This window comes from Sapajus apella, unplaced genomic scaffold (assembly GCF_009761245.1).
Source record: "Sapajus apella isolate SASKATOON/1434 unplaced genomic scaffold, GSC_monkey_1.0 scaffold10, whole genome shotgun sequence".
NCBI classification, from domain to species: domain Eukaryota; kingdom Metazoa; phylum Chordata; class Mammalia; order Primates; family Cebidae; genus Sapajus; species Sapajus apella.
Window position 1 is genome coordinate 2,119,559 of NW_022436950.1, and position 23,653 is coordinate 2,143,211.

General features: G+C 54.3%; 2 protein-coding genes across 6 annotated transcripts in view; both read left to right on the forward strand.

Moving 5' to 3' along the window:
• The window catches only part of PER2 (period circadian regulator 2), a 45,533-nt gene extending 31,958 nt beyond the window's left edge, over positions 1–13,575 (forward strand). For 3 of the 4 annotated variants that reach the window (XM_032277734.1, XM_032277733.1, XM_032277736.1), the window contains 7 exons: positions 470–634; positions 1,640–1,894; positions 3,683–4,452; positions 5,891–6,053; positions 6,911–7,103; positions 8,417–8,567; positions 11,105–12,628. In XM_032277734.1, the coding sequence (XP_032133625.1) occupies positions 470–634; positions 1,640–1,894; positions 3,683–4,452; positions 5,891–6,053; positions 6,911–7,103; positions 8,417–8,567; positions 11,105–11,254 (1,847 nt within the window). In that variant the 3' untranslated portion in view covers positions 11,255–12,628. Of the gene's footprint in view, positions 1–469; positions 635–1,639; positions 1,895–3,682; positions 4,453–5,890; positions 6,054–6,910; positions 7,104–8,416; positions 8,568–11,104 lie in introns of all 4 variants that reach the window. The other variant, XM_032277735.1, reaches the window with a different exon arrangement.
• Positions 13,576–17,471: 3,896 nt separating this feature from the next.
• Positions 17,472–19,315, forward strand: HES6 (hes family bHLH transcription factor 6). 2 transcript variants are annotated; one of them, XM_032277737.1, is made up of 4 exons: positions 17,472–17,753; positions 17,832–17,918; positions 18,011–18,092; positions 18,329–19,315. In XM_032277737.1, the coding sequence occupies exons 1-4, from the start codon at positions 17,673–17,675 to the stop codon at positions 18,751–18,753; spliced, it is 675 nt and encodes a 224-aa protein (XP_032133628.1). In that variant the 5' UTR covers positions 17,472–17,672; the 3' UTR covers positions 18,754–19,315. The 2 variants fall into 2 exon arrangements, with proteins under 2 accessions (XP_032133628.1, XP_032133629.1); XM_032277738.1 differs by having other exon boundaries at positions 17,580–17,753; positions 18,011–18,052; positions 18,329–18,457.
• Positions 19,316–23,653: the final 4,338 nt, after the last annotated feature.

Sequence of the window (23,653 nt, forward strand, 5' to 3'; positions counted from 1 at the left end):
CAGGAGAATTGCTTGAACAGGTGGAGGTTGCAGTGAGCCGAGATTGCACCACTACACTCCAGCCTAGGTGACAGAGGGAGACTCCATCTCAAAAGAGAGAGAGAGAGAGAAAAGAGAGAAAGAGAAACAGTGTATCCCAGATTACGGTTGGTTCCTGATTGTCGGAAAAGCCCCTTCCCACAAGCCTGTAGAAGGGCTCCCTGGCCGCAGGAAAGAGCCCCTCACCCATGTTCCTGCAGCTGCCAAGTTGCTGCGCCTCCCCGCAGAGGACTTGGGATTTAAGTGTGTGCTGCTCCCATTTCAGAGCTATTCTCCACTGTTTTCCTATGAGTAAACATGGGACAAATCATCCCATGCCCAGGCCAGAGCAGGATGGGATGTGTGCACCCTGGCAAGGGAGCCGTACGGGCCCTCGGGTGCATGAGGCATTGTAATGGTGCACTTGTGTTTGCTCCCCTTTCTCATGAAGAGGCAGAGCTGCCCTCTAGGGTGAACAGCCGCACAGAAGTCGGCACGCACCTGACCTCGCTGGCACTGCCAAGCAAGGCAGAGAGTGTGGCGTCGCTCACCAGCCAGTGCAGCTACAGCAGCACCATCGTCCACGTGGGAGACAAGAAGCCGCAGCCGGAGCTAGGTACGACCACGGGCTCTTGGATCAGAGAACAGTCTGATCTTAAACATGAAAACAAGAAGTTTGCCATCTTAAATTTTTTTCTCTAAGTGCGGAAGAACCCCACCATAGCCCAATAAGGGCTGTTTTGGGAAAGCCAGTGGTGTGAAGTGCAGAGTCGGGTTCGGCCAGCCGGGGCCCAGGCAGTAGCCTGTCCGTGTCCTTGCTGCCCTGTGGCGCCCCCGGTGGCAGTTGTCTGCTCTGGCATCAACACAGGAGGGTTGATTGTGGTGTAACATCTTATCCCTTTTATTTGGTGCGGAGAGAGGCCTGGGAGCGAGGCCCCACCTGCCTCTTCCCTGGGTGGGGCTGGGGGTCTTTGCTCTGCCCAGCAGAAGGCAAGACCGTTAGCTCTCCCTGTGTGTGGACAGGAACCAGTACACAGGTGGTAAATAGACTTAAAATGAGTGCATTTATGGCTGAGTGTTCTTGTTCTTTAGAGTATTGTGATGAAAATGAATCCTGACTTTGTTCTTTACTAAGAGAGAGATGATGAGGAAAGTGTACATGTCCAAGATACAGTCCCCAAGCCCTCCCTTTCAGGATGCTCAGTGGGCCCTGCCTGTCCCTGTCCTGTCCGCCCCATGGGCCCACAGGGTTCCAGCTGTCACCATGCCTGGCCCCAAACCCAGAAAGACTCAGAACACTGTTGTGTTCTGAAAGCTAAGCACAGCCCAGGAATATCTTTAACAGCAGAGTTGAAGCCCAAGGGCCCCTTGTTTCAGTGTGTTCAGTCCCCGGGTTCCCGATCCACCCGGCTGTCAGGGCTGTCCTGCCCTACTTCCTGCCTTTTGCTGTGAAGTTTCTCAGAAAGCTAAATGAAAACATTGTGAGTTTAGTTTCATCCTCATGCCACAGGCATCATGAAGTCACTTTATATGTGAACGATTTGTCTTGTCCATGAATACAGTGTGGCCTTCAAATACAAGGGGCCTGTGTGGAGCAGAGCCCTGGGTTCTTGTGTTACAGAGATGGTGGAAGACGCTGTGAGTGGGCCAGAGTCCCTGGACCGCCTGGCGGGCCCCGCCCTGGCCTGTGGTCTCAGCCAGGAGAAGGAGCCCTTCAAGAAGCTAGGACTCACCAAGGAGGTGCTCGCTGCACATACACAGAAGGAGGAGCAGAGCTTCCTGCAGAAGTTCAAAGAAATAGGAAAACTCAGCATTTTCCAGTCTCACTGCCATTACTACTTACAAGAAAGATCCAAGGGGCAGCCAAGTGAACGAAGTAAGTGATACCTGAATTAAAAGTAGGTTTTAAAAAGCCGTATTCCTGTTGGTACCGTGTCAGTGCTGGTTCCAAAATGCATAATGCATCCAGTTTCAGAAGCATTAACATGTAAGACAGCTGTTGGAACTTCCTGGCAATGCCATCTGTTTCTGTAGAACTTCCCACCAGTGGGGGGTGGGGGCGCTCTCAGGATGCCAGCTCTCATTCCCTGGGGAATAGTCCCAGGCTAGTCCCTGGGGAGGGTAGTGCTGCTGTGTCCACGTTTCTTGCCTAACCATGTGGCCAGGGGCTCTACCCAGATGGAACCCCCAGAGAATCAGCTAATTCAACCTCAAAATAATGGGCATCTGGTGCTGGGCACAGGAGGAAGGAGGGGTTTCCCATGCATGCTGCCCTTCTCCCCAGGAGATGCACCCTCCTGGTTGAGTCAGCCTCAGGGCTGGGCTTCAGACTCCAAAGGTGGGAAGAGTCCATGGTCATGGTGTGGGAGCTGCTCTTTAGGCCAGGTATCACTTGGGCGGTTGAAGGTCAAGGGATACAGTAAAATAGATGAGCTTCTTCACCCCCTTTCCTGGTTCAGCAGTCTGGCTCCTGATCTCCCATATCCCCAGACAGGGCCTGCATTTGTTAGAGATGTCACCTTCCTTTCCCCCCGGGCCACTGGCACAGGGATCAGAGCCAGTGATCCCAGGAAACCAGAAACCACTCACCGCAAGGACCCAGCTCTCCTGGGTCTCTGGGCAGACATGGCAAAGGAAATGTGTAAGAATTAAAGAAGCCTACAGCTTCCTTAAGGATGGTGTCTTCTCCACCCTTTCCTTTCTCTCCTTCTTCCCCATACTCAAGAGTTACTGCCAGCCCATAGAGAGCCTCTGTAGAAATTAGAAAATGTGCCCTCGATGGCCCCGAACAGACCCACCCCATGGGAAGAATTTGGTCCAAGGGCAGATGTTCCCTCTGATCTTGCTCAGGCTGTTTGACGGGTAAAAGAGGAAAAATCCCTCTTTAGGAACAGTAGTGATAGTGCTTATAAAATTGAAAAATAAGAGTTAGAGGAGCTCAGTGGTTCTACCTTTCAGATTTCACAAACCAATTTTTCCCCCAAATACTGGGGAACAGCAGAGACATGACAGCTTTTTAATGTATTTAGTTAACAAATAGAACTTTCTTTTTTTTTTTTTTTTGAGACGGAGTTTCACTCTTGTTACCCAGGCTGGAGTGCAATGGCGTGATCTCGGCTCACTGCAACCTCCGCCCCCTGGGTTCAGGCAATTCTCCTGCCTCAACCTCCTCAGTAGCTGGGATTACAGGCACGCGCCACCATGCCCAGCTAATGTTTTTTTTGTAGTTTTAGTAGAGACGGGGTTTCACCATGTTGACCAGGATGGTCTCGATCTCCTGACCTCGTGATCCACCCGCCTCGGCCTCCCAAAGTGCTGGGATTACAGGCTTGAGCCACCGCGCCCGGCCAAAACAAATAGAACTTTCTAATACCACTTATTATGTTAGTATTCCATAAAAGAAAGGACATTTAATACCAGAAGAGAATAAGGAATGTGATCCTGCAATTAAGAGCTTGTCCTTTAAATTGATTCCATTTAGTTTTGTGGGAAAGCCTAATATCTTGCCTTGATTTTTCTCACTTCACGGAGGATTGGGGAAATCTGCAAGGTGGACCAGGCGGGCCCTGGGCGAGCATTTGGAAACCCAAGACTGTTGAATGAAGAAGTGTCTTCAAATTTGAAGTTAAAATTTTAACTCCAAGTATTTGTTTTTCTGCATTAGCTGCCCCTGGACTAAGAAATGCTTCTGGAATAGATTCACCTTGGAAAAAAGCAGGAAAGAACAGAAAACTGAAGTCCAAGCGGGTCAAACCACGAGACTCTTCTGAGAGCACCAGATCTGGGGGGCCCGTGCCTGCCCGGCCCCCGCTCGTGGGCTTGAACACCACAGCCTGGTCGCCCTCTGACACGTCCCAGTCCAGCTGCCCGGCCATGCCCTTTCCCACCCCAGTGCCAGCTTATTCCCTGCCTGTGTTTCCGGAGCCAGGGACTGTGGCAGCACCCCCTGTGCCTCCCCATGCCGGCTTCCCAGTGGCTGCTGTGCCCGTGGACCTCCAGCACCAGCTTGCAGTCCAGCCCCCACCCTTCCCTGCCCCCTTAGCTCCTGTCATGGCATTCATGTTACCCAGTTATTCCTTCCCCTCAGGGACCCCAAACCTCCCCCAGGCCTTCTTCCCCAGCCAGCCTCACTTTCCAAGTCACCCAACACTCACATCTGAGATGGCCCCTGCCTCACAGCCCGAGTTCCCCAGCCGGACTTCCATTCCCAGACAGCCATGCGCTTGTCCAGCCACCCGGGCCACCCCACCGTCGGCCATGGGTAGGGCGTCTCCGCCACTCTTCCAGTCCCGCAGCAGCTCGCCCCTGCAGCTCAACCTGCTGCAGCTGGAGGAAGCCCCTGAGGGCGGCACCGGGGCCACGGAGACAGCAGCTGTGGGGCCGGACTGCAAACCTGGCACTTCTCGGGACCAGCAGCCGAAGGCACCTCGAACCGTAAGGATTTTCTGATGCTCTTTCCCCAAAGCAGGCAGCAGATGGCACACCCAGTAGGCTGGCGGCACATCCTCAGCTCAGACATGGGGGTTACACGATTGACGTTTCCACCAAGCCCTGTAGGTTTTGCCATGAATCTGTGTGCCAGAAATTCATGCTTCCTAGTTAATCCTATCAGAGTAGATTATTTGAAGCCTTTGATTGTCTTGGAACCTGAATGAAGGAGGAGAGACTGGTCAGTACAGAGTCCAGATAGAAGCATGTGACTTGACAGTGTTTATGGGCTTCAACTTTTTTTTTTTTTTTTTGAGACAGAGTTTTGCTCTTGTTGCCCAGGCTGGAATGCAATGGTGCGATCTCAGCTCACCACAACCTCCGCCTCCCGGGTTCAAGCAATTCTTCTGCCTCAGCCTCCCGAGTAGCTGGGATTACAGGCATGCACCACCATGCCCAGCTAATTTTTTGTACTTTTAGTAGAGACGGGGTTTTTCCATGTTGGTCAGGCTGGTCTTGAACTCCCGACCTCAAGTGATCCACCCACCTCAGCCTCCCAAAGTGTTGGGATTACAGGCGTGAGCTGCCGCACCCAGCTTCGAATTTTTAAATGATGTTTCAAAAATGAAGCACAATCAGGTTAAATACCAGAACTAGGGCTCCTCAGGGCATGGTGCCAGAGCCTGGCTCATGTGGCCTCGGTGAAGGAGGAGGAGAGGGACACAGCCCTAAAACCAGTGTGACTTCAGTTTCCACCCTCCACAGGCTTAGGGACACTGTGTGGGATTCTCAACCTGTTAATGAAATGGTACTGCAACCTTGTGTTTCCGAATGAGCTTAGGCATGTGGGAACGTCCGCAGCAGTGCAGTCCATAGGCCTCAGGCAAATCCCTGCCTTGGCCAGAGGACGGAGGGCTCCCCAGGGGAGGAAGTGCGAGCATGTCGATCTGCGGAGCGTCTCCCAGTCTGCCTGCCACCTCCAGGCTTCTGCTTCTGGAGTCCTGGGCCTGCAGTCTGGGTTTCTAAGGCTAGGAGAGTCAGGGATGCCCCCCAGGTCAGGCCTCTCCCTCATCCCAAGGCAGCCCCAACTCGGGGTGCTGTGGGAGAGGTCGTCCCCATCCACGTCTGCTGCATGAGAGGAGGGGGCTCTGGCCAAGGAGCAGCCTGAGGCTTTCCCTCTGGAACCAGGTATTACAGTCTTTGGTGTGACTCTCCCAAGTGAAGTGTAACTGGACAGCATCCAGAGAGCCAGTGGAATTTGCACCATAGGCCTGGTGGTGATGTGTGGTCTGCTCATTAGGCCCTCCCTGGCCGTGAACCTCACAGCAGTTCCACAGCTCCCCTCCATCCTCACCCCACTCACGCCCCCCCCACCCCACTCCACTGCATGTGCTGCGTCCCGACTGAACCCCTGAACAGCAGTGTCTGCTTCTTGTCCTTAAAGCGTGACGAACCCTCAGACACCCAGAACAGTGATGCCCTTTCCACGTCAAGCGGCCTTCTAAACCTCCTGCTGAATGAGGACCTCTGCTCAGCCTCGGGCTCTGCTGCTTCAGAGTCTCTGGGCTCGGGCTCGCTGGGCTGCGACGCCTCCCCGAGTGGGGCAGGTATGTTGACCCTGGTCGGGTGTTAGGCACTTGGGAGGTTCCCACAGGATGCACTGTTCCAGAATAGCAGGCCAGCCTTTGTGCTGAGGACAGGGACCACCGGCACGCCCCCCGCAGCTCCCAGAGCCCACGTGGACACCCACACAGACACACTCTCCCTGCTCAGCGTGGCCGGCCCTAGCCAGTCAGATCCGCGTCCTCCCTGTTTGCTTCCACTTTTGGTGCCTGCAGGCCTCACACCCTGGCGTCTTGTGGACCGTCCCTCTGACTCCCCAGATAGTGGTTTGCCTTCCTGAGTTAGTTCCACTTGTGTGAACTTGGGGTGTGGGCCACCTACAACCCTCTACCCACTGGGATCTTTCACATGTGATCTGGAATCTCAGTCACTAGAAGTGCACACACTCTCCATAAAACTTAAGCTCCCCTGTTTATCTGAAGTGAGCTTTCAGCTCGCCTCACTTTGCAGGCCTCCTGCCCGGGTGAGGCTGGCTAAGGAGCACTCCAGGCCAGCTGGCTCTCCTCGTGGGAAACTGCAGTGCTCTGTGGCTGCATGAGTGGAGATGGTGACAGCTTGGGAGAGAAGGTCAAGGCTTCTAACACAGGCTCCACCTGAGCTGCTCAGGGCCTCCCAGGAAAGAATCTGCACGGTGCTGGCAGAAATCCTGTTTCCTAATTACCCGGAGCATTCAAGAAGTGGGAAGAGGAGGGGAAAATGCACCAGCGCAGACACCAGTACCTAAGATTAGGCAGGAAAAGGCTCAGCTCTCTAAAATCATCGTGGCTTTAAGGAAGCACATTGTGCAAGGTTGTATTTCATATGTCAAGGTTTTGACCCACCACATTTTTTGTTTTTAAAGGCAGTAGTGACACAAGTCATACTAGCAAATATTTTGGAAGCATTGACTCCTCAGAGAATAATCACAAAGCAAAAATGAACACTGGTGTGGAAGAAAGTGAGCGTTTCATTAAGTGCGTCCTTCAGGACCCCATCTGGCTGCTGATGGCAGATGCGGACAGCAGTGTCATGATGACATACCAGCTGCCTTCCCGGTAACCACCCAGCGTTTTCCTAGGCACCTGGGGAGGGATGGGGTTCAGGAGTTCCAAGAAACAACAAGGTCAAGGTCATCCAGGTGGGGCAGGGCGCCCCCCCGAAAGCCTTAGATTGAGTGGAGTACAGCAGAGAGGCCGGCTTCCCTCTGGACAGCCCTGCCAGGCCAGCACAGGATGGCCTTGCACTGTGGCCAGGGCAAGCCAGGGCCGTGTAGATTCACACGCTACAGCCTTCGAGGAAGACGGGCCCCTTCACAGTGCCACACTCAACTCTTACAAAGCACTGGTGCCAGTATCTCTTGCTTTGCTGCCCAGTAACCCTGTGAGGTAAATGGGGTGTGTCTGTCTGTCTGACTTAGAGTTGAAGGAACCAAGTGTCATGGTAGGTGACCAGCCTAAGGAGCTGGCTGCTCTGCAGTGACCTGAGGGCCTGTGCCCAGGCTCTGTGTCCACATCAGGCTGCCATAGGGAACCGCATATAGTCTCTGCCCCTGGGGAGCACTGGCAAGGGAAGGTGGGAGGGAAGAAAGGAAGGAGAAATGAACCTGTGAGTTCGTTTCCACACACCTGTAAAGAAACCCCTGAGACTGGGTAATTTCTACAGGAAAGAGGTTTAGTTAACTCAGTTCTGCAGGGAGCCTCAGGAAACTTACAGTCATGGTGTAAAAGGGAGAAGCAAGTGCCTTCTTCACAAGGTGGCAGGAGAAGAGCACAAGTGAAGGAGGGACTGCCAAATACTTACCAACCCATCAGATGGAATTAGAACTCAGTCACCATCACAGGACAGCATGGGGGAGCTGCCCCCATGATCCAGTCACCCTTACCACGCCCCTCACTCAACACGTGGGTATTACAGTTTGAGATGAGATTTGGATGGGGACAGAGCCAAGCCATATCAAACCCCTAAGGCCTCTGGTAGCTAGTAGAGATAGGGGCTCCATCTCCAGGGTAGCCACAGCCCAGCCCTGCACTGGCCAGTGGCAGGGGAAGGCCATCCTGCTGGCAAGACTCCCAGATGAACCGCCTGTGTGGAGCTGAGCCCAAGGGGATGGGTCACACCTGCAGACACCCAGCTCCCAGGTCTGTTGTAAAATACAGTCAAGTGGAATCTTGACAGGATCCTCATTTTCGTAGAAAAACCACAGATTCTTTACTAGGGAGATTATGTTACCTTAAACAGTAATTTGTTTAAAGAAAAGGAAATTTGCGTTAAAATCATTTAAAACTACATTATTTATATTGAAAGAATGAAAAAAAAAAAAACGCTTAAGACATTTGAAAGCTTACCTATTTCTAAATATCTTGCAAAGAAATTCGGAAGCGGTTTTGAAGGAGGACAGAGAAAAGCTGAAGCTCTTGCAGAAACTCCAGCCCCGGTTCACAGAGAGTCAGAAGCAGGAGCTGCGCGAGGTCCACACGTGGCTGCAGACGGGCGGCCTACCCGCAGCCATCGACGTGGCGGTGAGCTCAGGGGCTTGACTTCTGCTGCGGCCCGAAGAGGCTCTGTGATGGGGATTCTCTCTTTGCAACTTCTCTTTCAATTTAAAACTTCTAGGCTGGGCGCGGTGGCTCAAGCCTGTAATCCCAGCACTTTGGGAGGCCGAGGTGGGTGGATCATGAGGTCAAGAGATCGAGACCATCCGGGTCAACATGGTGAAACCCCGTCTCTACTAAAAAAGTACAAAACATCAGCTGGGCATGGTGGCGCGTGCCTGTAATCCCAGCTACTGAGGAGGTTGAGACAGGAGAATTGCCTGAACCCAGGAGGCAGAGGTTGCGGTGAGCCAAGATCGCGCCATTGCACTCCAGCCTGGGTAACAACAGTGAAACTCCATCTCAAAAAAAAAAAAAAAAAAAAACTTCTAAAGTGAAAGGTTTATTTTTTTAAAGGCACAACAACACTATGTCTGATTCAAAAACTTTCTTCCAGTGGCTTTTCCACATTGTTTCCAAAAAGGTTGAAAAACTAATCCCAGTCACTTGCTGAAATCTGTTTTTTCTTTCTCTCAATTCTGTTTTCTATTTTACAAAAAAACCTCTCCTGACACAAACCCTCCGTGTCCATGGAGACCATTAAATAACGGTGGAAAAACCAGGTTCCTGCTGGCATGCTCTCCAGGCACATGGCCTTCCAGCCGCCCCATGGGCACGCCAGCCCCTCTCTCCTGCTCTGCTCACCCGCTCCCCACACACCATGGTAGCTGCTCTTATCACGGCATCTGGGTCTCCAGCAGCCGAACGCAGTGCTACTTCTCAGTCCTCGTCCCAGGGACCGTTGGCGGCAGTGAGTGGCTCTCTCCAGGGAGCTCTTTCTGCCCTTGGCGTCCAGGGCCTGTGCTCCAGGATGTCCCTCTGGCCTCTCAGCCTCCCCACACGCTCCTCCTCACCTCTTCAGCTGTGGCTCAGTGTCTACACCTCTTTTCTCCGCTGCGCTCCCAAGCCCTGGAGGCATCCTGGCTCTGCTCCTCTCAGGCCCCAGCCAGTGGGTGGGCAGATTGTCTGCACTCAACCTTGAAGATGGATAGGAGCCCATCTTCTCCTTCAGCATCACCATACAGGTCCAAGCCATGAGGATGCTTCCATGGCATGAGCCCTGGATGTTACAGTGGCCTCCCGGCTGCCCTCACTGTCCCCTGTCCCCTCCTGTCAGATCCTGGCACCACACTGCAGATCCCTGTCAGCGCTGCCCCACCTCCATCAGAATAAATGGCGCAAAGCCGTACACATCTACCTCACCGCCCATTTCTCCTCCTTCCCTCCTCTCCAGCTACACTGGCCCCGGCTATTTGCTGGACTGCCCTGGCAGGCACCTGCCACAGGGTCTTCGCATGTGCCCAGCCCTCTGCTCGGAATCCTCTTTCCTCACATAGACCCGTGGCCCACCCTGGCTGCCTCGGGGTCTGTTTTCCACCGGCCACTGCGTTAGTAATCTATTGCTGCATGGCAGATGGCCCCAACACTTAGTAACTTCAACAATAAACGTGTATTATCTACGTGGTCTGTTTGGGTCAGGCATTTGAAAGCAGCTTAGCTGGGTAGTTCTGGCTCAGGGTCATTCCTGACGTTGATGGTGAGATACTGGCAGGGACTTCTGTCGCCTGATGGCTGGAGGATGGGCCTCCAGGAGCCTCACTCGCAGGCCTCTCACTTGCTGCTGGCTCTTGGCAGAGGCCTCAGTTCCTTGCTGTGGGGACTTCTCTGTAGGGCTGCCTGGATGTCTTCACAGTGTGGCACATAACTGCCCCAGAAAGAACAAGAGGAAGCCAAGGGGCCTATTACGAACGACCTAGAATCAGAAGTCAGGTACTCTTTGTTTTTGGTTTGTTTTTTTTTTTTTTGAGACGTAGTCTGCTCTGTCTCCAGGATGGAGTGCAGTTGTGCAATCTCGGCTCACTGCAACCTCCACCTCCTGGGTTCAAGTGATTCTTCCACCTCAACCTCCCAAGTAGCTGGGACCGCAGGCGCATGCCACCACGTCCAGCTAATTTTTTTGTATTTTTAGTAGAGACAGGGTTTCACCATGGCCAGGATGGTCTCAATCTCTTGACCTCATGATCCACCCTCCTCGGCCTCCCAAAGTGCTGGGATTGCAGGTGTGAGCCACTGCACCCGGCCCAGGTACTCTTTGTTAGAGGCAAATACCTAAGTCCAGCCAAGGTTGAAGGAGAAAGGAATTAGGCCCCACCTTTCGAAGGGGGAGTGGCAGAGTGTGTGGCCACGTCTCAAAACCACTGCATCACCTTCTCTGGCCTGTTGTGAACGTCCAGTTGACAATCACAGACGTCCTCCATATGCCCTACGCCTCTGCAGCCTTCTTAGCTATTGTCCCTCTCCTCTACTGGGGTGCCAGCGACCGGGCCAGGGATTTTTGCCTTTGCTGCCGGCCGCCTCCCAGGCGATACTTGGTCACCTGCATCTTACTCAGTTTGAATGACCTTTTTGCAACAACTCAGATCCCAAGTTTATTACTGATTTCACTCTTTTTTTTTTCTTTTAAGGAATGCGTTTACTGTGAAAACAAGGAAAAGGGTAATATTTGCATACCATATGAGGAAGATATTCCTTCTCTGGGACTCAGCGAAGTGTCAGACACCAAAGAAGATGAAAATGGATCCTCCTTGAATCATAAAATCGAAGAGCAGACATAACCCCCGCCCACCTTCAGGCCAGCAGCCAGCCAGCTACATGAGATGGTGCTTGGAAGAGGTGAAGGGTCTTCATGGCTGTTTCCAATGAAGTGGACACATATTCTCATGTGGCTTTTTTTGTTTTAGGAAAAAAACAGTTTTCTGAAGGGGTGACTTAAAACTGTGGAGGGTGGGGAGGGTTTGGAAAGAAATGTGTTTTTATCTATAAAATATCAATATGGAGTTTTGTGGGATGGGGAAGAGATTTTAGTTGTGATTTAACTTGAGAAAGACTAAACGCCTCTTAGTGTCAGGGAAGTTGCCTCAGTGCTCTCAGAAGTCCTGTGACTGTGATGAGACCTCTCTGCTGCACCAGCTGGGGACTCCGGCTCCTTGAGCTTTCCAGGGCTGTTTGGATCAGATCAAATTTTGTCCTCTCTTAGGGACTGCTTTTTATCTGAATTATCATTTAGTCAAGGCAGATTTTTCTTTTACATACCAAGTGGAGATAGTAGCCTCTCCTAGCTTTCTTTCAAAACGTTTCACATTAAATATTGTGAAGGCATCGTTTGGCAAACCAACAGCTTTGGCGTCTGGTACCCTCGCGGTCAATATTTCAATCTAACGTAGCTTTTGTTTGTAGTGAACAAAGTTGAAACATTTGTTGTGGACTAAAGAAGCCTAGCGGGTTGTGTGGCCAGCTCCATCGGATGAGCGCACGGCAGACCCTGTGTATACTTCTGCATCGTTCTTGTCACCTTTCAGATGATGATGGCCAGTACGGAGATTGGAACACATTATCAGTCATCTCTTTATAGTAACTTCCCTCTGCAAACCAGGCTGTGACCAACACATGTGGGACCCAGTCCTGTCTGTCTTCTTCCATTGGAGCCACCCAGACATCAGCTCCCACCCAGCCAAGGCCACATCACATCTGGCTGAGAGCAGCCACTGCCACCCTGAGTCCCACAGCTTGCAACTGCGTCTGTATTTTCAGGGGTGCAGTGAGCTCACCTCTCCCACTGCACCCTGGGGTGGGTGCCCAGCCCTCATTCTTTTCATGAGCCCGTCCTCTCTTGGAGCAGCTTCAGGCCTCTGCCAGTGTCACCAGCACTTTTAGGTCATTTGGACACTTGGGGAAAAGCGAGGCCAATCTGCCCAACTTTTTACAAAACCTCATGTTATGTTGTATATTCCAAAGATGGTTCCGAAAATTTAATATTGGTCCCTGTTGTGAATTCAAAGTTACTACTGAAGAACAGTTGACTTAAAATTGGACCAAGACTATGAGGCTTAAATGGGACCAGGGTTTTCTTTTTTTTTTTTTTTGAGACGGAGTTTCACTCTTGTTGCCCAGGCTGGAGTGCAGTAGCACATTATTAGCTCACTGCAACCTCTGCCTCCCGGGTTCAAGCAATTCTCCTGCCTCAACCTCCCTAGTAGCTGGGATTACAGGCGCCCACCAACATGCCTGGCTAATTTTTTGTATTTTTAGTAGAGATGGGGTTTTGCCGTGTGGGGCAGGCTGGTCTCGAACTCCTGACCTCAGGTGACCCACTCACCTCGGCCTCCCAAAGTGCTGGGATTACAGGCGTGAGCCACTGCGCCTGGCCGGGACCAGGGTTTTCTTTGTTTTTTGGTGGAGGTGAAATCTCTTTGTAATCCACTAGGTTTTCTTAGTAAAACCATCTTATGCCTGAATATTAAACCTATTTTTCATAAACAAAAGAACACTTTAATTTTTCAATTTACAAAGTAACATCACCTGCCTATGCCTAAGGTAAGGTAGCAGTCTGCATTCGTACGGCAATTAGATGTTACAGACTCCTCCTTGCCTCTAAAGTCAGATCATGGGGGATAGGTGTTAATCTAAGGTTACATGTATGTTACCGAAACACAAAACTGCCAAAATCTTACTCTGCTATTATGAGTGTTTACCATCAGCATTATTTTATTATTTAATATATGCTTATTGATTGTTAACTGTGTAGCTTCAGCGCGTGCCAAGCAGTTGACTTAATAGAATCATCTTGTGAATTTGTTTACATGGTGCCAAGCATCAAGTCACGTTTTCTTTAGTGTGTGTGCTTACACAGGTGTTAAACACTTTTTCTCTATTTTAAACTGAGCCTTCTTTTTAATATATTCCTAAAAAGATATGTAAATAAGCTCTCAGAGTTTGTGTGATGATTTGTTGAGCCTTGCCGGACAAATGGTTTGTTCATGTGCAAACCAAACTTTCTTTACCCAGTGCAATAGATTTGTTTGACTGCTTGTGTCTTTTTATGACCTATTTGCCTTTTAGAAAATTGGTAAATAAAGCAAGTATATTTTTATTTTTACTTGTATGTATTTTTCACATAACACAGAGCAAAACCTGAATAGAGATCAAAGATTATAAAAAAAATTTTTTTACAGAAACTCCAGAAATTCTGCATTAAAGAATTTTACATCCCAAAGGCCTCCTCGTGGGCAGTTCCCTTGTACAGTTTGCTTCTTGCTGGTTCCCTTTCTTTCTGTGTGTGTGTCACACGCACCCTCCTTCAGGCTGCAAGAGTGAACTTTGTGTAATGCAGGCCTAATCAAGTCATGCCCACGGTCTTTTCACTTTCAAATGGAGGGGCGCAGCTGTCTGACTCAGCCCCCAGAGTGCCCCCAGCTCTGCCCCCCGGCACCTCTCTCTTCCCTGCATCCCTGCCCCAGGTTACCTGGCCTTTCCGGCTGGCTGCCTGAGTTCGGGTCATCCGGCTAGGGCTAAAGGTGGGGAGGTCAGGAGGCTCCACCAGAAAGGTCACATGTGCCCACTGTGAATGATACAGGCAGGGAAGCACAGTCTCCTGACCCCAGCCCTTCTTTCACAGTGATGAATGAAGCCTTGTGAGGCCAGAAGTAGAGGCCCGAAGAGCTGCTCCCCACCCCTCACTTTTCACACCATGACCCTGGGGGTTGGAGCACAGAGCTGAATGGATCCTGAACCCAATGCCCAGCCTCTGAGAAGCTTCCTGAGCAGGAGGGAGGAGGCGCTCCTCTGCCTGCTTGTCTGGCTGCCTAACTCCAAGTGCTGATGGGATAAAAGGCAAAGCTCTCCTAGCTAGCACTGAGGCCTCTGCAAACTGCCCTAAATGGGCAGATATGGTTGTTTCACGGAACTTCTGAGTGCTTTTGGGAGACTTAATTTTATCTTTATTTACCATATAACCTCAAGGGCACCCGCTGTCTTTTATTTCCAAACCAAAAGGAGATTCTCTGAGTCTCCTGGGCAGATTGCCCACAAGGGGCCTGAACAGTCTATAGACCGCAGCTGCCTTTGTTCCCCCAGGGACTTATGGCCTGCCACTCCCACTGCTAACCAGTCCCCCCGCAGCAACCACTGCCCTGCCCAGCCACTGCTGGCCTCTGTTCCTGGCTCTACGGGGATCAAAGGGCCCAAATGCTCAGGAAGTCTGTACTGAGGCAAACTTTGAAGGCAGGATTGGCCCAAAGGACAAATGGCAGGAAGTGTTGGCTAGGGGAGGCTGCTGTGAAGGAGGGAGGGAGGGCTTGGTGACCCCAAGATAGGCCAGGTTTCTGGGACAAAAAGGCTGTGCCAGCTGGCTAGTGCACCACTAAAGGAAATTGAAGCTGACTTTGCAAAGGGGACCTTGGGCAACTTCCAGTCCAACCAAGAAGGATTTTGCTGATATACAGCCTTCTCTACTTAAGCTCTTTTCCTTCAAGGGTCTTTGGTCACACAGAGGTATATCCCAGTGCTTAATATCTCCTTCCCTCTACTCTAGACAGCATTCCTCAGCTCCCACACACTCCACGGTGTCAGACAAGGCTTTTGAGGTCCCTAGTCCTCCCTTTAGCCTCCTCTCTCTCATAACTGCTATCACCTGTGTCATTTTGTTTTTACAAGGTCAACTTGATACCATAACCATAAACAATCCTTCCTTGCCTTCTGTATAGATTAATTCTAAATGTTAAAACTCTATGAACAGTGTTACATTGTTATGAATTTGAAAATTGTCTCCTGAGCCAAGTAATGTGTTAAGATCACATTTCTTTTCTTGGGCAGCTTTTTGTTTTTCCTAGAGTTCCTAGTTGCCTTTCATTTTTTGCTTGCACCATTTGCCTTTAGCATGTCCTTCTGGCCCCTCAAATACAGTTCCCCATCCAATCAGGTGTTCAGTCAGTTTTTACCCAGAGTCCTCCTTCAGGGCCCTGATCATCCTGTTGCAATATAAATTGCCTAATACAAAGCATTGGCCTTGTTTGTTTGGATAATGAGAGGAATGTAAATCAGTTTGCAAACCTGGGAGTACAAGAAATATCAGTGAGTTTAATTTTCTCTATCACAGTTTCTCTAAGTAGTGGAAATGTCACTGTAGTCACTTGGGGGAGAGGGATTCTTCCGTAGGGTAACATCTAAGTGGTGAAGGACAGTAAAGTCACAGGCCAATTACCCACTTCCTTGGGATCCACCACTCCAGCCCCATCTTGTCAGGGCAGGTGGGGAGTGTGTGAAGTACAGGGGTAGTTTCACACCCAGGTGAGTGCTGCTGGGCTGGGGGAAATCTCAGGACCCTGCTCACAAAGCAACCAAGAGGCAGATCAGGGACAGTTGGGAGCAGGCAGGAGGGGCTCCCAGGTGATTACAGAGGTCAGTGAGGTGACTTTGGGAACCTTCAAACCTCTCACCAAAGTCACCCTGCAGGAAGGCTGCAGGGGTTCCTCTGGTGGGGAGCCAGAAGTAAAGGGGCCATAGGAGGCCTGACAGACCTCTGTAGGGTCCATGGGGCGGTGGATGCAGCCTAGTCCTGCCGCTCTGCTCAGCTGCTGCGGTTCCGGATGTTCCCCTCCCACGAGGCCTTCCAGTCCAACCTGCCAGGGACACCCCTCACCTACCCTACCTACCAGCCTTCTGTGAGGCCAGGCTCTGCCGGGGGTGCAGGAAGGTGGACAGGGGGTCCTAGGTCCAACCATGCCTCTTGTCCAGGGGCGCTTACAGCCTGGAGGAGCTCAGAACAGACCCTGAGGATCCCAGCCTGGGTTAATAGTGGGGACTGAGGACAGCAGGTGCTGTGCGGGGCAGGCTGGTGCCTGGCGGGCCTGGGTCGGAGAAGGCGTCTCCGCCTCGCGGCTCCTACAAGCAGGGTCTGGACTGACGCGGGTGGGGCTGGAGCCGGGTTGCGGTCCCCAGGGCGCTGCCCGAGGGCGCGGCCCCACCGCCCATGCACCCCGCTGGCGGACAGGCGGAGCCGGCAGATGGGCTGCCCGCCGCCACGGGGGGGTCGCGGGCGTCTGGACTGCACAAGCGCGCCCGCCGCCTGCCCGCGGGACAAAGCGCGCGAGACAAAGGCGCGGCCAACACCTGTCGCTCTTGGCGCAGCCGCCGCTTTTCTCCGCCGAAGCGGCCGCAGCTGCCAACTGTCACGGGCATCAAGTTACTGGGGCCAGACGGCAGCCTCGGCGGGCCTGGCGGGGGTGGGGAGGAAGAGGGGACAGGGCGCGAGGAGGACGAGGAGGGGAGGAGGGAGGCGGCAGGGGGCAGGGGAAAGGGAGGTTAAAGGGGTCCGCGGGGCCAAAGGGGACTGGGGAGATGAGGGAGCTCAGGGGGGACGGGGGTGTGACCGGGGAGGAGAGCCCGGTGAGTGGGGGAGAGAGGCGCGGGCGGGAGCACCACGGACTCCTCCCCACTAGGTCTCCACTGCTGGCGGAGGGCGGCGTCGGGGGTCCGGCTCGGCGTCTGGACGGATCTGGAAGAAACGCAGGGGCAGCCCGCTACCGCTGCCCAATGGCCCCTGCCTCCCCCGGGCTCGGCAGCCACCCCAGCCGGGTCCTGAAACCCCTCTAGGTCCGGAGACCGCGGACTTGACTGTGGCTCTGCACCCCAGGGACCCAGCTCCTGGGGCCCGTGGCCCGAGCGCTCCGTTCTGGAGGCGCCATCGGTGAAGGAGGGAAATGAATGAATGAATGGGTGAACGAATGAATGAATGAGTGGACGGAGGGACTGACGGACGGGAGAGCACCTGCTCGCACGCGCGGCAGATCAGTAGTCCTGACGCAGCAGACGGAGAGAAACAAGCGCAGGCAGGCCCGCAGCTCCCCAGGGTCCCCGCCCCGGTGCCGCCCCCGCGGGGGTCTCCGAGAGGCCGGGCTGGGGGCCCCGCCTCGCCCAGCCAGCTGCCCTCCCGCCCTCCAGGGCCGCGGGGCCGGACAAAGCGCGCCGCCACGATTGGCTGCAGTGCGCCTTGCGGTCGGCGGCTCTGGGCCAGTGCGGCCAATCGGCGCATTGAGATGCAAATGAGCGGCTATAAAAGGGCGGGGCCGCGGTGGGCCGGAAGCCGCGAGGAGCGCGGGCGGCGGGGCTGCTGCTGGGCTGCCGCGGGGCACTGGAGGGCGCCGGCGTTGCGGTCGCCTCGCTCCGCGTCCCTGCCGCGCCCCCAGCGGAGCGGGCATGGCGCCACCCTCGGCGCCTGGCCCGGACCGTGTGGGCCGTGAGGATGAGGACTGGTGGGAGACGCGGGGAGACCGCAAGGTGCGGGCCGGGGCCGTGGGCGGGCGGGCGGGCGGGAGGCCGTGCGGGGCCGGCACTCAGTGCCCCGCTTCTCCGCAGGCCCGGAAGCCCCTGGTGGAGAAGAAGCGGCGCGCGCGGATTAACGAGAGCCTGCAGGAGCTGCGGCTGCTGCTGGCGGGCGCCGAGGTGCGGCGGCCGGGCGGGCGCCCTGGGGCTGCGGGGCGGGCGGGCGGGCCCCGGAGCGCGCTGCCGGTTCACCGCCTTTCCCGCCCGCGCAGGTGCAGGCCAAGCTGGAGAACGCCGAGGTGCTCGAGCTGACGGTGCGGCGGGTCCAGGGCGCGCTGCGGGGCCGGGCGCGCGGTGAGTGGCGGCGGGGCGGGCAGGGGCGCGGGCCGCGGGCGCCTGCCACCCCCGGCGGACGGAGGACTTTCCCTCCCGGCGCACCTGTCCTGTTGGCGGCGAGGGCTCCCCCCGGAGCAGGGTGCGCCCTCGAGTCTCCTGGGTGAGCCGCGTCCCCGCGGGCCGGGTGGGCTGGGCCAAGCAGTCGCCGCTCACCGCGCGGGACGCGGCTCTCTCCCTCCCACCCTCGGGCCCAGAGCGCGAGCAGCTTCAGGCTGAAGCGAGCGAGCGCTTCGCCGCCGGCTACATCCAGTGCATGCACGAGGTGCACACGTTCGTGTCCACGTGCCAGGCCATCGACGCCACCGTCGCCGCCGAGCTCCTGAACCACCTGCTCGAGTCCATGCCGCTGCGTGAGGGCAGCAGCTTCCAGGATCTGCTGGGGGACGCCCTGGCGGGGCCACCTGGAGCCCCCGGGCGGCGTGGCTGGCCTGCGGGAGGGGCTCCAGGATCCCCAGTACCCAGCCCCCCAGGTCCTGGGGACGACCTGTGCTCCGACCTGGAGGAGGCCCCTGAGGCTGAACTGAGTCGGGCACCTGCTGAGGGGCCCGACTTGGTGCCCACAGCCCTGGGCAGCCTGACTGCAGCCCAAATAGCCCAGAGTGTCTGGAGGCCTTGGTGACCAACACCAGCCAGAGTCCTTCGGGGGTGGGCCCAGCCCTCCCAGGAGCTCCTCTCTCCTCCCAGAGGTTCAGATGTACTGGGGTAGGGCTTTGAAAGCCCCACAGGTCCACCCTTTCTCCTCCCATGGATGGCTTGCAGGGCAGCCCCTGGTGACCAGCCCAGTCAGGCCCCAACCCCGTTTCTTGAGGAAGAAACTTTTAGGGACCCTGCAGCTCTGGGTGGGTGGAGGAAGAGAGCTACAGGCAGGAGGAGGAATCTTGTGGAGCTCCGAGCGCTCTCCCAGCTTTCTGCGCCCATCCTTCACCAGCCTTGTGCGGGTTCTGGGGGCATAGGTGGCAGGAATGGTGCTGGACACTAGTGTCCCAGGCAGCCCTGGGCTAAATAAAAGCTTGAACTTGCCATTTCCACCAGAAGACGAGAGGCAGGTGTGTCCCTCCGCATGCTCAGACCTGTGAGGCTCTGTACATCTTGTTTGTAGCACACTTGAGTTTGTGTATTCCACTGCCATCAAATGTTACAATTTTACTAAATAAAGAATTTGGGAGTTAGTTACCTTTGAAGTCGTGCTGAGCAATGTGTCATTAATGTGTCAGATGTATAAATGCTAAACTAAGCACATTTCCCCTGCATCTGACGCTTGTGAATGTCTTAAATTCATGCACCAGGTATCCCCACCATCCCCACTGCAGGTCCATGGCTGTCTCTGCCAGTGGGCAGTGCTGCTGCCTCCCGATGATCTTGGACACTGTGTGTGTCCTGGAGAAGGATTTCCTTTGCATGAGGCTTGTCTCCAGGGTAACTCAATGATACAGAGGTGACCTGGCTCTGCCAGTTTCAGGAATAATAAAATGAACACCTAATTGCTACCCATTTGGCTTGAAAGTACCTTTCAAAGACCTGTTTTAGGACCTACGCACATGATGTAGACATCAGTTTACTTGTGTAAGGTTGTTGCTTATCTTGTATGAAGAAGGACCTTCCCCCCAGTGCCATTGACCTCAGGGTCAAGGAGACCCACCCAGTTTGTGGCTTGAAATGAAAATGCCAAGGCCCCAGAGGGCTTGAGTCTTAGGTCAAACTGGGTCCAGGAAGTCAGAACCCTCAGGGATAGAGGATAGGTGGGCAGCGGGGGTGTGGGAGCCTGACCTCTCGGCCTGGCGAGGCCTGCAGATAGCACCTGGTCCGCTGGCTGTGGCCACTGCCACACTAGCCCAGCCCCCTCCTCCTGCTCCAGGGACCCAGAGCAGCAGCTTCTCCCTGTGGGTTGGCAGTCCCCAGGCTGGGGCCAGGGTGTGACAACCTAGGGGTGACACTGGGTCTCCTCTCTGGACATGTGCGTTTGCCTCCAGAACACCTTTACGGAAGCCCCCAAGCAGGTCCTGGCCACCAAGTGTGTTTCAAAGTTTGGGGTTCACTCAATCATAGAAGCCACTGTGCTATAACCAGATGCAGCTTAACTTTATCATCTGGAGCTGAGCTTTTGGGGCTGTGGGAGCCAGCACGACAAGAGAAGGCTTGAGTAATGGAGACATCCTTTCTGGGATTATTTTAATTTCCTCAGACTGATGGAGGAAGTTCCCACAGGGACACAGATAACAGTGAAAGCCTGGTGTCCGGTGTGGCTCCCAATAGCACGCAGAGGCCATGCCAATGAGCTCTCTGCCATTCGGGAGCATCAGCCACAGACTGCTTTGAAGGGACAAATTTCTCCTCTCAAATCCACTCATCACACCTTCCCAGAGGCCCTAGAAGGGGGTCAAGGCAAAGCCCAGGAGACAAGGGGCAAGAGGCTGGCCTGGGGTAAAATGTCGCTAGGGCCAGGGTCAGAAGCCACTAACCCAATCGGGGCCCGTGCCCCTCCCGCCCTGGGGTCAGTTTCACTGCAATTGTCAAGCGCAGCTTCTTGTGGAAACGTAAAAGTCACCCCATGCTAGGACCACTGTTGGCCTCCTGGGGCTGAGAGCCGCTCTTGCCTAGGGCGCCGCCTGGGGTCACCAGCTTCCCAGTCAGCTAGTTATTTCCCACCAGCTCCTCTCCCCCAGCCTGCTAGGCTCCCGCAGGCCATTCTATGGCCTTACTTCACCCTTCCCTGAGGGTTGTCTCCTTCCCACCCGGACCCCTTGCCCACTGTATTAGTTTTCTTCAGCTGCCAAAACTAAGGACCACACACGCAGTTATCATTTTGCAGTTCCACGGGTTAGAAGTCTATCGGGATTCACTGGGCTGAGATCAAGGTGTCAGCAGGTTCCTTCTCCCGACTCCATTCAGGAGCCGCCCACGTTCCTTGTAGGATGGCCCCTTCCTCCATCCCCAGGGCTCCTCAGCAGCACTGCATCTCTCTGACCCTTCTTCCGTAGCCACGCCTCCTCCCTCCTACCTTTAAAGATCCATGTGATGACATCAGCCCCCTGGAGAATCCAGAATAATCTCCCTGTATGAATGTCTTTAGCTTAATTCTTAATCACATTTGCAAAGTAACTTTTGCCATATTCTCAAGTGGCATATTCTCAGGTTCTGGGACTTAGGATGTGGTCGTGAAGGACATGATCTGTCTGTGACACCTGCCTGCGCCTTGGCCCAGCCATTCTGCCTTCCCTCGTGAAGCAGTGTGGCGCCCGCTTCCCACGCAAGCACATGCCACCATCCCTGCTCACCAGCTCAGGGACTCTGCTCTCCACTGCACCATTAGCTTCTCCTCCCTTCTAGATCATTCTCATTAGCCTACAAATAGGCTGTAATATTAATACCTTCACTCAGAAAAACCTCCCTGGACCTGACATACTGTTAGTCTCTGCCTCCTTTCTCTGCTCTAAACAATTTCCTTGAAAGCATCATTTACAGTAATTGCCTCCACTACCATACATCTCATTCCTCTTCACTCCTTTCCAAGCAAGCTATTGGCCACCCTTCCACTGAAACTGTACAGTCAAAATCTCTAGTGACGGGCATGCTCCCAACCCAGTGGTCCTGTCTGCATGTCAGTTTCACCTCTCATGGGTTATGACTGTCTATCTGGAGACGCCTCCTCCAACATCAAGAGCACCACACCAGCCTGCCTGCTACCTCACCGCCATCCTCAGTCCCCTGTACTCATGCTCCTCCTTGCCCACCTCCCACTGGACATTTCCTTCCCAAGCCTCTGTCTTCAGCCTTCCCAGCCACCCCCGCACCCAGTGACTCCATCTGGCCCACTCTGCCAGTCCCGTAGCCTTGACTCAAAGCCCCTCTCCAGGCGGCTGGCTCCTCTCTATCCTGTCCAGTCAATGACTACACTTGGATATCAGATGGGCTCACAAACAACACCGCCAAGACAACCCATCCGCCCTGGCGGGGCCACCGGGAGCCCCTGGACGGAGTGGCTGGCCTGTGGGAGGGCCTCCAGGATCCCCAATACCCCGGACCCCAGGTCCTGGGGACAACCTGTGCTCCGACCTGGAGGACGCCCCTGAGGCTGAACTGAGTCGGGCACCTGCTGAGGGCCCTGACTTGGTACCCGCAGCCCTGAGCAGCCTGACTGCAGCCCAAGTAGCCCAGAGTGTCTGGAGGCCTTGGTGACCAACACCAGCCAGAGTCCTTCGGGGGTGGGCCCAGCCCTCCCAAGAGCTCCTCCCTCCTCCCAGAGGTTCAGATGTGCTGGGGTAGGGCCCTGGAAGTCCCCCGGGTCCCCCATGCCTTGCTGATTTTTGTATTCTTTGTAGAGAGAGATTTTGCAATGTTGTCCAGGCTGGTCCAGCAATCCCCCTGCCTCGCCCTCCCAAAGTGCTGGGGTTATGGGCATGAGCCACCGTGCCCAGCAACCTTGTCTCCTTAAATATTGTGCCCCTCCTTTGTTTGCTTGGCCCTCTGTTCTAGCTTCTAGGCTATAAGCTGTATGATCTCCGTGACTCGCCTGCTGTAAAGTCTGTTTGCAGCCCGGTCCTCCCTGGAGCTCTCTTAGAGTTTATCCAAATGCCCGTGGCTGTCGCCACTCAGGAATCCCACAGGTTCTGCAGCAAGTTCAAATGTGAACTCAGCTTTCCAACAAAACCTGCACCTCCTTTCACGTTCTGGGTCCTGGAGAGCAACAAGGTCATCCTCAATCCCTCAGGCTGGAAACCAGACGGTCCACAGAGATACCTCCTTGGAGCCCCACCTGGAAAACCTTGACCTCCCAGGTTCCAGGGACACGGGAGCCCTGCAGGCAGTGTCCAGGAACTCTCAATCCTATGTCTTTAATAGGTCGAATGAGTGAGTGGATGAGTCTTAGACCTTGTCCCTTTCCATCTGTCCTGCTGCTGCGTTCTGAGTTCAGGTACTTGTCTCTCACCTGGAGAACGGAAAAACCCCCACCTCGAAGATCACCTCCTGAGCTTTAGTCCTTTCAAAGGCCCAACACTGCAGATTCTCAAAGATCAGTAGGCCTGGTCCTCATGTGGGCAAGCTGAGCTGCTGACTTTGCCTCCACGCCCCCTCTGCCACCTTCTGTTTCCACGCCCTTGCCGGGTTTTTGGTTTGCTGCATGATCAACGCCGCTGCTCCGCCCTCTGCGTGCCTCCAGGTTTGGCTCAGGTAGACCGTCCGCACGGAGCCCTTCCTGGTCACCCCTGGTTTCACGCAGTTTCCAAGGCTTTCCCTGATGGCATAGTCTAGGTAATGCCTGTTTGTCCATTCCGTAGTTATTAGCTGGATGCCTGCTCTTTGTCAGAGACAAAACCCTGCTTCTTCTCAAGCTTATGCTGTAATGGGCAGCTAGGCTGTTCGGTGGTTGTCTCTCTCTCTTTTTTTTTTTTTTTGAGATGGAGTTTGTGTTCTGTTGCCCAGGCTGGAGTGCGATGGCATGACCTCGGCTCACTGCAAGCTCTGCCTCCCAGGTTCAAGTAATTCTCCTGCCTTAGCCTCCCAAGTAGCTGGGATTACAA

What these genes read in the sequence shown, in the direction of transcription:
- HES6 (XM_032277737.1), top strand. Translation starts at nt 17,673, where the DNA reads ATGGCGCCACCCTCGGCGCCTGGCCCGGACCGTGTGGGCCGTGAGGAT. An exon ending in AGACGCGGGGAGACCGCAAG is followed by an intron (nt 17,754 to 17,831) that starts GTGCGGGCCGGG and finishes GCTTCTCCGCAG; the next exon opens with GCCCGGAAGCCCCTGGTGGA. An exon ending in TGCTGCTGGCGGGCGCCGAG is followed by an intron (nt 17,919 to 18,010) that starts GTGCGGCGGCCG and finishes CCGCCCGCGCAG; the next exon opens with GTGCAGGCCAAGCTGGAGAA.